Below are 17,705 nucleotides of genomic sequence, written 5' to 3'. Positions count from 1 at the left end.
AAAAAGTCATAGGTTAGTGTGTCGTTTGAAAATATGATAAAAAAGTCATAGGTTAGTATGTCGTTTAAATTATGATAAAAAAAGTCATAGGTTAGTGTGTCGTTTGAAAATATGATAAAAAAGTCATAGGTTAGTATGTCGTTTAAAATATGATAAACAAGTCATAGGTTAGCATGTCGTCCGAAATATGATAAAAAAGTCATAGGTTAGTATGTCGTTTGAAATATGATAAAAAAGTCATAGGTTAGTATGTCGTTTAAAATATGATAAAAAAGTCATAGGTTAGTATGTCGTCCGAAATATGATAAAAAAGTCATAGGTTAGTATGTCGTTTGAAATATGATGAAAAAGTCATAGGTTAGTATGTCGTTTAAAATATGATGAAAAAGTCATAGGTTAGTATGTCGTCCGAAATATGATAAAAAAGTCATAGGTTAGTATGTCGTTTAAAATATGATAAAAAAGTCATAGGTTAGTATGTCGTTTGAAATATGATGAAAAAGTCATAGGTTAGTATGTCGTTTGAAATATGATAAAAAAGTCATAGGTTAGTATGTCGTTTAAATTATGATAAAAAAAGTCATAGGTTAGTGTGTCGTTTGAAAATATGATAAAAAAGTCATAGGTTAGTATGTCGTTTAAAATATGATAAAAAAGTCATAGGTTAGCATGTCGTCCGAAATATGATAAAAAAGTCATAGGTTAGTATGTCGTTTGAAATATGATAAAAAAGTCATAGGTTAGTATGTCGTTTGAAATATGATGAAAAAGTCATAGGTTAGTATGTCGTTTGAAATATGATAAAAAAGTCATAGGTTAGTATGTCGTTTAAAAATATGATAAAAAAGTCATAGGTTAGTATGTCGTCCGAAATATGATAAAAAAGTCATAGGTTAGTATGTCGTCTGAAATATGGTAAAAAAGTCATAGGTTAGTATGTCGTTTGAAATATGATAAAAAAGTCATAGGTTAGTATGTCGTCCGAAATATGATGAAAAAGTCATAGGTTAGTATGTCGTTTGAAATATGATAAAAAAGTCATAGGTTAGTATGTCGTTTAAAAATATGATAAAAAAGTCATAGGTTAGTATGTCGTTGAAAATTGGATAAAAAAGTCATAGGTTAGCATGTCGTCTGAAATATGGTAAAAAAGTCATAGGTTAGTATGTCGTTTGAAATATGATAAAAAAGTCATAGGTTAGTATGTCTTCCGAAATATGATGAAAAAGTCATAGGTTAGTATGTCGTTTGAAAATATGATAAAAAAGTCATAGGTTAGCATGTCGTTTAAATTATGATAAAAAAAGTCATAGGTTAGTATGTCGTCCGAAATATGATAAAAAAGTCATAGGTTAGTATGTCGTTTGAAAATATGATAAAAAAGTCATAGGTTAGTATGTCGTCCGAAATGTGATAAAAAAGTCATAGGTTAGTATGTCGTTTGAAATATGATAAAAAAGTCATAGGTTAGTATGTCGTTTAAAATATGATGAAAAAGTCATAGGTTAGCATGTCGTTTAAATTATGATAAAAAAAGTCATAGGTTAGTATGTCGTCCGAAATATGATAAAAAAGTCATAGGTTAGTATGTCGTTTGAAAATATGATAAAAAAGTCATAGGTTAGTATGTCGTCCGAAATGTGATAAAAAAGTCATAGGTTAGTATGTCGTTTAAAATATGATAAAAAAGTCATAGGTTAGCATGTCGTCCGAAATATGATGAAAAAGTCATAGGTTAGCATGTCGTCCGAAATATGATAAATAAGTCATAGGTTAGTATGTCGTTTGAAATATGATAAAAAAGTCATAGGTTAGTATGTCGTTTGAAATATGATAAAAAAGTCATAGGTTAGTATGTCGTTTAAAATATGGTAAAAAATTCATAGGTTAGTATGTCGTTTAAATTATGATAAAAAAGTCATAGGTTAGCATGTCGTCCGAAATATGATAAAAAAGTCATAGGTTAGCATGTCGTTTAAAATATGATAAAAAAAGTCATAGGTTAGTATGTCGTTTGAAATATGATAAAAAAAGTCATAGGTTAGTATGTCGTTTAAATTATGATAAAAAAGTCAAAGGTTAGTATGTCGTTTAAATTATGATAAAAAAGTCATAGGTTAGTATGTCGTTTAAATTATGATAAAAAAGTCATAGGTTAGTATGTCGTCCGAAATATGATAAAAAAGTCAAAGGTTAGTATGTCGTTTAAATTATGATAAAAAAGTCATAGGTTAGTATGTCGTTTAAATTATGATAAAAAAGTCATAGGTTAGTATGTCATTTAAATTATGATAAAAAAGTCATAGGTTAGTATGTCGTTTAAAATATGATAAAAAAGTCATAGGTTAGTATGTCGTTTAAATTATGATAAAAAAGTCATAGGTTAGTATGTCGTTTAAATTATGATAAAAAAGTCATAGGTTAGTATGTCGTTTAAAATATGATAAAAAAGTCATAGGTTAGTATGTCGTTTAAAATATGGTAAAAAATTCATAGGTTAGCATGTCGTTTAAATTAGGATAAAAAAAAGTCATAGGTTAGTATGTCGTTTGAAAATATGATAAAAAAGTCATAGGTTAGCATGTCGTCCGAAATATGATGAAAAAGTCATAGGTTAGCATGTCGTCCGAAATATGATGAAAAAGTCATAGGTTAGTATGTCGTTTGAAATTGGATAAAAAAGTCATAGGTTAGCATGTCGTTTAAATTATGATAAAAAAAGTCATAGGTTAGTATGTCAATTAAAATTGGATAAAAAAAGTCATAGGTTAGTATGTCGTCCGAAATATGGTAAAAAAGTCATAGGTTAGTATGTCGTTTAAATTATGATAAAAAAAGTCATAGGTTAGTATGTCGTCCGAAATATGGTAAAAAATTCATAGGTTAGTATGTCGTTTAAAATATGATAAAAAAGTCAGGTTAGTATGTCGTCCGAAATATGATAAAAAAGTCATAGGTTAGCATGTCGTTTAAATTATGATAAAAAAAGTCATAGGTTAGTATGTCGTCCGAAATATGATAAAAAAGTCATAGGTTAGTATGTCGTTTGAAAATATGATAAAAAAGTCATAGGTTAGTATGTCGTCCGAAATGTGATAAAAAAGTCATAGGTTAGTATGTCGTTTAAAATATGATAAAAAAGTCATAGGTTAGCATGTCGTCCGAAATATGATGAAAAAGTCATAGGTTAGCATGTCGTCCGAAATATGATAAATAAGTCATAGGTTAGTATGTCGTTTGAAATATGATAAAAAAGTCATAGGTTAGTATGTCGTTTGAAATATGATAAAAAAGTCATAGGTTAGTATGTCGTTTAAAATATGGTAAAAAATTCATAGGTTAGTATGTCGTTTAAATTATGATAAAAAAGTCATAGGTTAGCATGTCGTCCGAAATATGATAAAAAAGTCATAGGTTAGCATGTCGTTTAAAATATGATAAAAAAAGTCATAGGTTAGTATGTCGTTTGAAATATGATAAAAAAAGTCATAGGTTAGTATGTCGTTTAAATTATGATAAAAAAGTCAAAGGTTAGTATGTCGTTTAAATTATGATAAAAAAGTCATAGGTTAGTATGTCGTTTAAATTATGATAAAAAAGTCATAGGTTAGTATGTCGTCCGAAATATGATAAAAAAGTCAAAGGTTAGTATGTCGTTTAAATTATGATAAAAAAGTCATAGGTTAGTATGTCGTTTAAATTATGATAAAAAAGTCATAGGTTAGTATGTCATTTAAATTATGATAAAAAAGTCATAGGTTAGTATGTCGTTTAAAATATGATAAAAAAGTCATAGGTTAGTATGTCGTTTAAATTATGATAAAAAAGTCATAGGTTAGTATGTCGTTTAAATTATGATAAAAAAGTCATAGGTTAGTATGTCGTTTAAAATATGATAAAAAAGTCATAGGTTAGTATGTCGTTTAAAATATGGTAAAAAATTCATAGGTTAGCATGTCGTTTAAATTAGGATAAAAAAAAGTCATAGGTTAGTATGTCGTTTGAAAATATGATAAAAAAGTCATAGGTTAGCATGTCGTCCGAAATATGATGAAAAAGTCATAGGTTAGCATGTCGTCCGAAATATGATGAAAAAGTCATAGGTTAGTATGTCGTTTGAAATTGGATAAAAAAGTCATAGGTTAGCATGTCGTTTAAATTATGATAAAAAAAGTCATAGGTTAGTATGTCAATTAAAATTGGATAAAAAAAGTCATAGGTTAGTATGTCGTCCGAAATATGGTAAAAAAGTCATAGGTTAGTATGTCGTTTAAATTATGATAAAAAAAGTCATAGGTTAGTATGTCGTCCGAAATATGGTAAAAAATTCATAGGTTAGTATGTCGTTTGAAATATGATAAAAAAGTCATAGGTTAGCATGTCGTCCGAAATATGATAAAAAAGTCATAGGTTAGCATGTCGTTTAAAATATGATAAAAAAGTCATAGGTTAGTATGTCGTCCGAAATATGGTAAAAAATTCATAGGTTAGTATGTCGTTTAAAATATGATAAAAAAGTCAGGTTAGTATGTCGTCCGAAATATGATAAAAAAGTCATAGGTTAGCATGTCGTTTAAATTATGATAAAAAAAGTCATAGGTTAGTATGTCGTTTAAAATAGATTAAAAAGTCATAGGTTAGCATGTCGTTTAAAATATGATAAAAAAGTCAAAGGTTAGTATGTCGTTTGAAATATGATAAAAAAGTCATAGGTTAGTATGTCGTTGAAAATATGATAAAAAAGTCATAGGTTAGCATGTCGTCCGAAATATGATAAAAAAGTCATAGGTTAGTATGTCGTCCGAAATATGATAAAAAAGTCATAGGTTAGCATGTCGTCCGAAATATGATGAAAAAGTCATAGGTTAGTATGTCGTTTGAAATATGATAAAAAAGTCATAGGTTAGTATGTCGTCCGAAATATGATAAAAAAGTCATAGGTTAGCATGTCGTCCGAAATATGATGAAAAAGTCATAGGTTAGTATGTCGTTTGAAATATGATAAAAAAAAGTCATAGGTTAGCATGTCGTTTAAAAATATGATAAAAAAGTCATAGGTTAGTATGTCGTTTAAATTATGATAAAAAAGTCATAGGTTAGCATGTCGTTTAAAATATGATAAAAAAGTCATAGGTTAGTATGTCGTTGAAAATTGGATAAAAAAGTCATAGGTTAGCATGTCGTTTAAAATTGGATAAAAAAAGTCATAGGTTAGTATGTCGTCCGAAATATGGTAAAAAAGTCATAGGTTAGTATGTCGTTTAAATTATGATGAAAAAGTCATAGGTTAGTATGTCGTTTGAAATATGATGAAAAAGTCATAGGTTAGTATGTCGTTTGAAATATGATGAAAAAGTCATAGGTTAGTATGTCGTTTAAATTATGATAAAAAAGTCATAGGTTAGCATGTCGTTTAAAATATGATAAAAAAGTCATAGGTTAGTATGTCGTTGAAAATTGGATAAAAAAGTCATAGGTTAGTATGTCGTTTGAAATATGATGAAAAAGTCATAGGTTAGTATGTCGTTTAAAATATGATAAAAAAGTCATAGGTTAGCATGTCGTCCGAAATATGATAAAAAAGTCATAGGTTAGTATGTCGTTTGAAATATGATAAAAAAGTCATAGGTTAGTATGTCGTTTGAAATATGATAAAAAAGTCATAGGTTAGTATGTCGTTTAAAATATGATGAAAAAGTCATAGGTTAGCATGTCGTTTAAATTATGATAAAAAAAGTCATAGGTTAGTTTGTCGTCCGAAATATGATAAAAAAGTCATAGGTTAGTGTGTCGTTTGAAAATATGATAAAAAAGTCATAGGTTAGTATGTCGTTTAAAATATGGTAAAAAATTCATAGGTTAGTATGTCGTTTGAAATATGATAAAAAAGTCATAGGTTAGCATGTCGTTTGAAATATGATAAAAAAAGTCATAGGTTAGTGTGTCGTTTGAAAATATGATAAAAAAGTCATAGGTTAGTATGTCGTCCGAAATATGATAAAAAAGTCATAGGTTAGTGTGTCGTTTGAAAATATGATAAAAAAAGTCATAGGTTAGTATGTCGTCCGAAATGTGATAAAAAAGTCATAGGTTAGTATGTTGTTTAAAATATGATAAAAAAGTCATAGGTTAGCATGTCGTCCGAAATATGATGAAAAAGTCATAGGTTAGCATGTCGTCCGAAATATGATAAAAAAAGTCATAGGTTAGCATGTCGTTTGAAATATGATAAAAAAAGTCATAGGTTAGTATGTCGTTTGAAATATGATAAAAAAGTCATAGGTTAGTATGTCGTTTAAATTATGATAAAAAAGTCATAGGTTAGTATGTCGTTTAAAATATGGTAAAAAATTCATAGGTTAGTATGTCGTTTAAATTATGATAAAAAAGTCATAGGTTAGCATGTCGTCCGAAATATGATAAAAAAGTCATAGGTTAGCATGTCGTTTAAAATATGATAAAAAAGTCATAGGTTAGTATGTCGTTTAAAATATGATAAAAAAGTAATAGGTTAGCATGTCGTTTAAAATATGATAAAAAAGTCATAGGTTAGCATGTCGTTTAAAATATGATAAAAAAGTCATAGGTTAGTATGTCGTCCGAAATATGATAAAAAAGTCATAGGTTAGTATGTCGTTTAAATTATGATAAAAAAGTCATAGGTTAGTATGTCGTTTAAATTATGATAAAAAAGTCATAGGTTAGTATGTCGTTTAAATTATGATAAAAAAGTCATAGGTTAGTATGTCGTTTAAATTATGATAAAAAAGTCATAGGTTAGTATGTCGTTTAAAATATGATAAAAAAGTCATAGGTTAGCATGTCGTCCGAAATATGATAAAAAAGTCATAGGTTAGCATGTCGTCCGAAATATGATGACAAAGTCATAGGTTAGCATGTCGTCCGAAATATGATGAAAAAGTCATAGGTTAGCCTGTCGTCCGAAATATGATGAAAAAGTCATAGGTTAGTATGTCGTTTAAAATTGGATAAAAAAAGTCATAGGTTAGTATGTCGTTTAAAATTGGATAAAAAAAGTCATAGGTTAGTATGTCGTTTAAAATTGGATAAAAAAAGTCATAGGTTAGTATGTCGTCCGAAATATGATGAAAAAGTCATAGGTTAGTATGTCGTCCGAAATATGATAAAAAAGTCATCGGTTAGTATGTCGTTTGAAATATGATAAAAAAAAAAGTCATAGGTTAGCATGTCGTCCGAAATATGATAAAAAAAAGTCATAGGTTAGTATGTCGTCCGAAATATGATAAAAAAGTCATAGGTTAGTATGTTGTTTAAAATATGATAAAAAAGTCATAGGTTAGTATGTCGTCCGAAATATGATGAAAAAGTCATAGGTTAGTATGTCGTTTAAAATATGATGAAAAAGTCATAGGTTAGTATGTCGTTGAAAATTGGATAAAAAAGTCATAGGTTAGCATGTCGTCCTAAATATGGTAAAAAAGTCATAGGTTAGTATGTCGTTTAAATTATGATAAAAAAAGTCATAGGTTAGTATGTCGTTTAAAATATGATAAAAAAGTCAAAGGTTAGTATGTCGTCCGAAATATGATGAAAAAGTCATAGGTTAGCATGTTGTCCGAAATATGATGAAAAAGTCATAGGTTAGTATGTCGTCCGAAATATGATGAAAAAGTCATAGGTTAGCATGTCGTCCGAAATATGATGAAAAAGTCATAGGTTAGTATGTCGTTTAAAATATGATAAAAAAGTCAAAGGTTAGTATGTCGTCCGAAATATGATGAAAAAGTCATAGGTTAGCATGTTGTCCGAAATATGATGAAAAAGTCATAGGTTAGTATGTCGTCCGAAATATGATGAAAAAGTCATAGGTTAGCATGTCGTCCGAAATATGATAAAAAAGTCATAGGTTAGCATGTCGTTGAAAATTGGATAAAAAAGTCATAGGTTAGCATGTCGTTTAAAATTGGATAAAAAAAGTCATAGGTTAGTATGTCGTTTGAAATATGATAAAAAAGTCATAGGTTAGTATGTCGTTTGAAATATGATAAAAAAGTCATAGGTTAGTATGTCGTTTGAAATATGATAAAAAAGTCATAGGTTAGTATGTCGTTTGAAATATGATAAAAAAGTCATAGGTTAGTATGTCGTTTGAAATATGATAAAAAAAGTCATCGGTTAGTATGTTGTTTAAAATATGATAAAAAAAAAGTCATAGGTTAGTATGTCGTTTAAAATATGATGAAAAAGTCATAGGTTAGTATGTCGTCCGAAATATGATAAAAAAGTCATAGGTTAGTATGTCGTTGAAAATTGGATAAAAAAGTCATAGGTTAGCATGTCGTTTAAATTATGATAAAAAAAGTCATAGGTTAGCATGTCGTCCTAAATATGGTAAAAAAGTCATAGGTTAGTATGTCGTTTAAATTATGATAAAAAAAAGTCATAGGTTAGTATGTCGTTTAAAATATGATAAAAAAGTCAAAGGTTAGTATGTCGTCCGAAATATGATAAAAAAGTCATAGGTTAGCATGTCGTCCGAAATATGATGAAAAAGTCATAGGTTAGTATGTCGTTTGAAATATGATAAAAAAAAGTCATAGGTTAGTATGTCGTCCGAAATATGATAAAAAAGTCATAGGTTAGTATGTCGTTGAAAATTGGATAAAAAAGTCATAGGTTAGCATGTCGTTTAAAATTGGATAAAAAAAGTCATAGGTTAGTATGTCGTCTGAAATATGGTAAAAAAGTCATAGGTTAGTATGTCGTTTGAAATATGATAAAAAAGTCATAGGTTAGTATGTCGTTTGAAATATGATAAAAAAGTCATAGGTTAGTATGTCGTTTAAATTATGATAAAAAAAGTCATAGGTTAGTGTGTCGTTTGAAAATATGATAAAAAAGTCATAGGTTAGTATGTCGTTTAAAATATGATAAAAAAGTCATAGGTTAGCATGTCGTCCGAAATATGATAAAAAAGTCATAGGTTAGCATGTCGTCCGAAATATGATAAAAAAGTCATAGGTTAGTATGTCGTTTCAAATATGATGAAAAAGTCATAGGTTAGTATGTCGTTTGAAATATGATAAAAAAAAGTCATAGGTTAGTATGTCGTCCGAAATATGATAAAAAAGTCATAGGTTAGCATGTCGTTTAAAAATATGATAAAAAAGTCATAGGTTAGTATGTCGTCCGAAATATGATAAAAAAGTCATAGGTTAGCATGTCGTCCGAAATATGATAAAAAAGTCATAGGTTAGTATGTCGTTGAAAATTGGATAAAAAAGTCATAGGTTAGCATGTCGTTTAAAATTGGATAAAAAAAGTCATAGGTTAGTATGTCGTCTGAAATATGATAAAAAAGTCATAGGTTAGTATGTCGTTTGAAATATGATAAAAAAGTCATAGGTTAGTATGTCGTTTAAATTATGATAAAAAAAGTCATAGGTTAGTGTGTCGTTTGAAAATATGATAAAAAAGTCATAGGTTAGTATGTCGTTTAAATTATGATAAAAAAAGTCATAGGTTAGTGTGTCGTTTGAAAATATGATAAAAAAAGTCATAGGTTAGTATGTCGTTTGAAATATGATAAAAAAGTCATAGGTTAGTATGTCGTTTAAATTATGATAAAAAAAGTCATAGGTTAGTGTGTCGTTTGAAAATATGATAAAAAAGTCATAGGTTAGTATGTCGTTTAAATTATGATAAAAAAAGTCATAGGTTAGTGTGTCGTTTGAAATATGATAAAAAAGTCATAGGTTAGCATGTCGTTTAAAAATATGATAAAAAAGTCATAGGTTAGCATGTCGTCCGAAATATGATAAAAAAGTCATAGGTTAGCATGTCGTCCGAAATATGATAAAAAAGTCATAGGTTAGCATGTCGTCCGAAATATGATAAAAAAGTCATAGGTTAGTATGTCGTTGAAAATTGGATAAAAAAGTCATAGGTTAGCATGTCGTTTAAAATTGGATAAAAAAAGTCATAGGTTAGTATGTCGTCTGAAATATGATAAAAAAGTCATAGGTTAGTATGTCGTTTGAAATATGATAAAAAAGTCATAGGTTAGTATGTCGTCCGAAATATGATAAAAAAGTCATAGGTTAGCATGTCGTCCGAAATATGATAAAAAAGTCATAGGTTAGTATGTCGTTGAAAATTGGATAAAAAAGTCATAGGTTAGCATGTCGTTTAAAATTGGATAAAAAAAGTCATAGGTTAGTATGTCGTCTGAAATATGATAAAAAAGTCATAGGTTAGTATGTCGTTTGAAATATGATAAAAAAGTCATAGGTTAGTATGTCGTTTAAATTATGATAAAAAAAGTCATAGGTTAGTGTGTCGTTTGAAAATATGATAAAAAAGTCATAGGTTAGTATGTCGTTTAAATTATGATAAAAAAAAGTCATAGGTTAGTGTGTCGTTTGAAAATATGATAAAAAAGTCATAGGTTAGTATGTCGTTTAAAATATGATAAAAAAGTCATAGGTTAGCATGTCGTCCGAAATATGATAAAAAAGTCATAGGTTAGCATGTCGTCCGAAATATGATAAAAAAGTCATAGGTTAGTATGTCGTTTGAAATATGATAAAAAAGTCATAGGTTAGTATGTCGTTTGAAATATGATGAAAAAGTCATAGGTTAGTATGTCGTTTAAAATATGATAAAAAAGTCATAGGTTAGTATGTCGTTTGAAATATGATAAAAAAGTCATAGGTTAGTATGTCGTTTAAAAATATGATAAAAAAGTCATAGGTTAGTATGTCGTCCGAAATATGATAAAAAAGTCATAGGTTAGTATGTCGTCCAAAATATGATAAAAAAGTCATAGGTTAGCATGTCGTCCGAAATATGATAAAAAAGTCATAGGTTAGTATGTCGTCCGAATTATGATAAAAAAGTCATAGGTTAGCATGTCGTTTAAAATTTGATAAAAAAGTCATAGGTTAGTATGTCGTTTAAAATATGATAAAAAAGTCATAGGTTAGTATGTCGTCTGAAATATGGTAAAAAAGTCATAGGTTAGTATGTCGTTTGAAATATGATAAAAAAGTCATAGGTTAGTATGTCGTTTAAAAATATGATAAAAAAGTCATAGGTTAGTATGTCGTTGAAAATTGGATAAAAAAGTCATAGGTTAGCATGTCGTCTGAAATATGGTAAAAAAGTCATAGGTTAGTATGTCGTTTGAAATATGATAAAAAAGTCATAGGTTAGTATGTCTTCCGAAATATGATGAAAAAGTCATAGGTTAGTATGTCGTTTAAAATATGATGAAAAAGTCATAGGTTAGCATGTCGTTTAAATTATGATAAAAAAAGTCATAGGTTAGTATGTCGTCCGAAATATGATAAAAAAGTCATAGGTTAGTATGTCGTTTGAAAATATGATAAAAAAGTCATAGGTTAGTATGTCGTCCGAAATGTGATAAAAAAGTCATAGGTTAGTATGTCGTTTAAAATATGATAAAAAAGTCATAGGTTAGCATGTCGTCCGAAATATGATGAAAAAGTCATAGGTTAGCATGTCGTCCGAAATATGATAAATAAGTCATAGGTTAGTATGTCGTTTGAAATATGATAAAAAAGTCATAGGTTAGTATGTCGTTTGAAATATGATAAAAAAGTCATAGGTTAGTATGTCGTTTAAAATATGGTAAAAAATTCATAGGTTAGTATGTCGTTTAAATTATGATAAAAAAGTCATAGGTTAGCATGTCGTTTAAAATATGGTAAAAAATTCATAGGTTAGTATGTCGTTTAAATTATGATAAAAAAGTCATAGGTTAGCATGTCGTCCGAAATATGATAAAAAAGTCATAGGTTAGCATGTCGTTTAAAATATGATAAAAAAAGTCATAGGTTAGTATGTCGTTTAAAATATGATAAAAAAGTCATAGGTTAGTATGTCGTTTAAATTATGATAAAAAAGTCATAGGTTAGTATGTCGTTTAAAATATGAAAAAAAAGTCATAGGTTAGCATGTCGTTTGAAATATGATAAAAAAAAGTCATAGGTTAGTATGTCGTCCGAAATATGATAAAAAAGTCATAGGTTAGTATGTCGTTGAAAATTGGATAAAAAAGTCATAGGTTAGCATGTCGTTTAAATTATGATAAAAAAAGTCATAGGTTAGCATGTCGTCCGAAATATGATGAAAAAGTCATAGCTTAGTATGTCGTCCGAAATATGATGAAAAAGTCATAGGTTAGCATGTCGTCCGAAATATGATAAAAAAGTCATCGGTTAGTATGTTGTTTAAAATATGATAAAAAAAAAGTCATAGGTTAGTATGTCGTTTAAAATATGATGAAAAAGTCATAGGTTAGTATGTCGTCCGAAATATGATAAAAAAGTCATAGGTTAGTATGTCGTTGAAAATTGGATAAAAAAGTCATAGGTTAGTATGTCGTTTAAATTATGATAAAAAAAAGTCATAGGTTAGTATGTCGTTTAAAATATGATAAAAAAGTCAAAGGTTAGTATGTCGTCCGAAATATGATAAAAAAGTCATAGGTTAGTATGTCGTTTGAAAATATGATAAAAAAGTCATAGGTTAGCATGTCGTTTAAATTATGATAAAAAAAGTCATAGGTTAGTATGTCGTCCGAAATATGATAAAAAAGTCATAGGTTAGTATGTCGTTTAAAATATGATGAAAAAGTCATAGGTTAGCATGTCGTTTAAATTATGATAAAAAAAGTCATAGGTTAGTATGTCGTCCGAAATATGATAAAAAAGTCATAGGTTAGTATGTCGTTTGAAAATATGATAAAAAAGTCATAGGTTAGTATGTCGTCCGAAATGTGATAAAAAAGTCATAGGTTAGTATGTCGTTTAAAATATGATAAAAAAGTCATAGGTTAGCATGTCGTCCGAAATATGATGAAAAAGTCATAGGTTAGCATGTCGTCCGAAATATGATAAATAAGTCATAGGTTAGTATGTCGTTTGAAATATGATAAAAAAGTCATAGGTTAGTATGTCGTTTGAAATATGATAAAAAAGTCATAGGTTAGTATGTCGTTTAAAATATGGTAAAAAATTCATAGGTTAGTATGTCGTTTAAATTATGATAAAAAAGTCATAGGTTAGCATGTCGTCCGAAATATGATAAAAAAGTCATAGGTTAGCATGTCGTTTAAAATATGATAAAAAAAGTCATAGGTTAGTATGTCGTTTAAAATATGATAAAAAAGTCATAGGTTAGTATGTCGTTTAAATTATGATAAAAAAGTCATAGGTTAGTATGTCGTTTAAAATATGATAAAAAAGTCATAGGTTAGCATGTCGTTTGAAATATGATAAAAAAAAGTCATAGGTTAGTATGTCGTTTAAAATTAGGTAAAAAATTCATAGGTTAGCATGTCGTTTAAATTAGGATACAAAAAAGTCATAGGTTAGTATGTCGTTTGAAAATATGATAAAAAAGTCATAGGTTAGCATGTCGTCCGAAATATGATGAAAAAGTCATAGGTTAGCATGTCGTCCGAAATATGGTAAAAAAGTCATAGGTTAGTATGTCGTTTAAATTATGATAAAAAAAGTCATAGGTTAGCATGTCGTCCGAAATATGATAAAAAAGTCATAGGTTAGCATGTCGTTTAAAATATGATAAAAAAGTCATAGGTTAGTATGTCGTCCGAAATATGGTAAAAAATTCATAGGTTAGTATGTCGTTTAAAATATGATAAAAAAGTCATAGGTTAGCATGTCGTCCGAAATATGATAAAAAAGTCATAGGTTAGCATGTCGTTTAAATTATGATAAAAAAAGTCATAGGTTAGTATGTCGTTTAAAATAGATTAAAAAGTCATAGGTTAGCATGTCGTTTAAAATATGATAAAAAAGTCAAAGGTTAGTATGTCGTTGAAAATATGATAAAAAAGTCATAGGTTAGCATGTCGTCCGAAATATGATAAAAAAGTCATAGGTTAGTATGTCGTTTGAAATATGATAAAAAAGTCATAGGTTAGTATGTCGTTGAAAATATGATAAAAAAGTCATAGGTTAGCATGTCGTCCGAAATATGATAAAAAAGTCATAGGTTAGTATGTCGTCCGAAATATGATAAAAAAGTCATAGGTTAGCATGTCGTCCGAAATATGATGAAAAAGTCATAGGTTAATATGTCGTTTGAAATATGATAAAAAAGTCATAGGTTAGTATGTCGTTTGAAATATGATAAAAAAGTCATAGGTTAGTATGTCGTTGAAAATATGATAAAAAAGTCATAGGTTAGCATGTCGTCCGAAATATGATAAAAAAGTCATAGGTTAGTATGTCGTCCGAAATATGATAAAAAAGTCATAGGTTAGCATGTCGTCCGAAATATGATGAAAAAGTCATAGGTTAATATGTCGTTTGAAATATGATAAAAAAAGTCATAGGTTAGCATGTCGTTTAAAAATATGATAAAAAAGTCATAGGTTAGTATGTCGTCCGAAATATGATAAAAAAGTCATAGGTTAGTATGTCGTTGAAAATTGGATAAAAAAGTCATAGGTTAGCATGTCGTTTAAAATTGGATAAAAAAAGTCATAGGTTAGTATGTCGTCCGAAATATGGTAAAAAAGTCATAGGTTAGTATGTCGTTTAAATTATGATGAAAAAGTCATAGGTTAGTATGTCGTTTGAAATATGATAAAAAAGTCATAGGTTAGTATGTCGTCCGAAATATGATGAAAAAGTCATAGGTTAGTATGTCGTTTCAAATATGATAAAAAAGTCATAGGTTAGTATGTCGTTTGAAATATGATAAAAAAGTCATAGGTTAGTATGTCGTCCGAAATATGATGAAAAAGTCATAGGTTAGCATGTCGTTTAAATTATGATGAAAAAGTCATAGGTTAGTATGTCGTTTGAAATATGATAAAAAAGTCATAGGTTAGTATGTCGTCCGAAATATGATGAAAAAGTCATAGGTTAGCATGTCGTCCGAAATATGGTAAAAAAGTCATAGGTTAGTATGTCGTTTGAAATATGATGAAAAAGTCATAGGTTAGTATGTCGTTTGAAATATGATAAAAAAGTCATAGGTTAGTATGTCGTCCGAAATATGATAAAAAAGTCATAGGTTAGCATGTCGTCCGAAATATGATAAAAAAGTCATAGGTTAGTATGTCGTCTGAAATATGATAAAAAAGTCATAGGTTAGCATGTCGTTTAAAATATGATAAAAAAGTCATAGGTTAGCATGTCGTTTAAAATATGATAAAAAAGTCATAGGTTAGTATGTCGTCCGAAATTCGGTAAAAAAGTCATAGGTTAGTATGTCGTTTAAAATATGATAAAAAAGTCATAGGTTAGTATGTCGTCCGAAATTCGGTAAAAAAGTCATAGGTTAGTATGTCGTTTAAAATATGATAAAAAAGTCATAGGTTAGTATGTCGTCCGAAATTCGGTAAAAAAGTCATAGGTTAGTATGTCGTTTAAAATATGATAAAAAAGTCATAGGTTAGCATGTCGTCCGAAATATGATAAAAAAGTCATGTCGTCTGAAATATGATAAAAAAGTCATAGGTTAGCATGTCGTCTGAAATATGATAAAAAAGTCATAGGTTAGCATGTCGTCCGAAATATGATAAAAAAGTCATAGGTTAGCATGTCGTCTGAAATATGATAAAAAAGTCATAGGTTAGCATGTCGTTTAAAATATGATGAAAAAGTCATAGGTTAGCATGTCGTCTGAAATATGATAAAAAAGTCATAGGTTAGCATGTCGTTTAAAATATGATGAAAAAGTCATAGGTTAGCATGTCGTTATTATTACATATATGTAATGTATGTTGACATCTTCTGTCAGAAAGGCATCTTTTCCTTTGCTGGGAGTCATTTATATAGATCCATCCAACACCTTCACACTGGAAGCAGTCAGCAGCACCTGGAACACAATACAGAAACAATGAAAATATCACGGTACATCATGGTATACAACAGAAAGCATGTTAGTATGAGTCTGTATTAGGTTAAGATTTATCTTAGGATGTATTTAAGTAAGCATTTAGATCAAGCTTGAAAAGTTTTCTTCTTCATAGTATGAAAAGGAGAAGATATTCAGACAAAGTGGAAATTCTAGTTACTTCTAATGCAGCAGGGTCTTCATAGTTAATGCTCCTGGAATAAATATTGTTTGAAATACTTTCCTCAGGCTACTTTCATGGGCGACAGACAGGAAACACATGAGTTTTCTCCTGGACAAGATCAAGATTTCTATGGATTTGACGACTGCAAACCTGTAAGTTTCCTTTCTCTCAGTTTTTTTGTTGAACCTTTTCTACCCTGTTTTCACCTGTTGGGCTTTTTCCTCCTTAATTAATAGAAGAAACCAGCAAAGATGAAATTGCAGCACAAGGGGCGTCGAAGCTCGAAGGTAATTGTGAATTTGTTTTCACGTAGTTGTAGCTGGTTCTGATGAATACGTTTTTTTAGGCTAATTTCTCTGAATGCTGTGGTGACTTAGGAAAACATGCTAGATGACGCCAGTTCTCAGAGAAAGAAGAGCAGCTTCTCACCCGAGGAGCTGGATGAACTCTACAGGACGGAGTACTCCAAACAGGTATTTTATCACTTTGTATAATATTAACGTGATGTATCATTGTAAACTTAAGTTCAACTTTCTTTCTGCAGGATGACTTTGCTGACGATGAATTTACAGGGAATCACTTCACGAGTCAAGGAGAGATGCATTACAGTGAACAACATTTGGACGACGCCTCCAAACCGGTATTCTTCTCAAACTGATTTAGATTTTTGCCGCGTCTCTAATATGAAAATAAATAAATTGTCTAACTTTTTTTGTCACAGAAAAAGTTACTGAAACTCAAAGGCTTCAAAAAGCACAAGGCTAAGGTTTGTCACTTTAACTCATTTCTGATCGCACAGACGGACAAGCTAGCGATAAGCTAACTTTCGTGTTGTTGTCTCGTCAGAGCAAAGCCAGGCCTCCAGAGTGGGACGATCCACCTGGAGCTACGTCAGGTCACTTCATGTCAGAGGCTGCAGAGGTTCGTTCACACATTTCGAGACAACATGTGACTGACTCAACTAAACCTGGCGTCTGATTGGTTCCTATAGTCTGTGATCTCTGTCACTGTGGCGTCTCTTTGATCCTTAGATAAACTTTATCTGTGCATGAACATGTGCGTCCTCGACTCTTTTGATTCTCTGATTAGTCGAACCTGAGTGCGTTTATTGAAGCTCAGATGTTACAAGGTATAACACCAGATTTCATGGGTTTCAAAAAGTTAAATTTTTGTCTATTTAAGACCATAATGGATGAAAATTGAGATTCTGTGTAAAGTACGACGGATATGAAGGAATATTTAAATCCCAGAATTATGTACAAGGTGAAGGAATACTAATAATACTAATAATTCTGACGGGGCGGGGTTGTAGACTCAGTTATCAGTTACTCATTTGCTTTGTTTGTAGTTTTATTTCAGTGCAGTAATGTCTGAATCTATAGAGCATTAGAGGAACACAAACATAATCAAAACCTACCTCAATGTATTTAGTTTGTAATATTTCAACATACGTTGGATGTTTTAGATTAGCGTAAACAAACGGTAGTAAAATCTTTAGTGTCCTGATATCTGACAGAAGAAGCGTTAAATAAATTAATATAATTCAGACCTTTTGAAAACAAAGTAAACTTGACTCAAGCTAATTTACTGTATCACGACTGTCGTGTTTGATTGAGCTGCACAAGCAGAGAGTTTGTATCAA

The 17,705-nt window shown here is 29.4% G+C and overlaps 1 protein-coding gene across 3 annotated transcripts in view; it reads left to right on the top strand.

The window, feature by feature from the left end:
• Nucleotides 1-17,705, top strand: part of LOC109641818 (uncharacterized) — a 63,091-nt gene that overhangs the window by 42,806 nt on the left and 2,580 nt on the right. For all 3 annotated transcript variants that reach the window (XM_069518542.1, XM_069518540.1, XM_069518541.1), the window contains 6 exons: nt 16,129-16,215; nt 16,300-16,350; nt 16,441-16,536; nt 16,608-16,703; nt 16,785-16,829; nt 16,910-16,984. In XM_069518542.1, coding sequence (XP_069374643.1) covers nt 16,129-16,215; nt 16,300-16,350; nt 16,441-16,536; nt 16,608-16,703; nt 16,785-16,829; nt 16,910-16,984 — 450 coding nt within the window. The remainder of the gene's footprint in view (nt 1-16,128; nt 16,216-16,299; nt 16,351-16,440; nt 16,537-16,607; nt 16,704-16,784; nt 16,830-16,909; nt 16,985-17,705) is intronic.

Source organism: Paralichthys olivaceus, chromosome 22 (genome assembly GCF_024713975.1).
Source record: "Paralichthys olivaceus isolate ysfri-2021 chromosome 22, ASM2471397v2, whole genome shotgun sequence".
Taxonomy (NCBI): domain Eukaryota; kingdom Metazoa; phylum Chordata; class Actinopteri; order Pleuronectiformes; family Paralichthyidae; genus Paralichthys; species Paralichthys olivaceus.
This window is presented reverse-complemented; position numbering and strand designations above follow the sequence as displayed.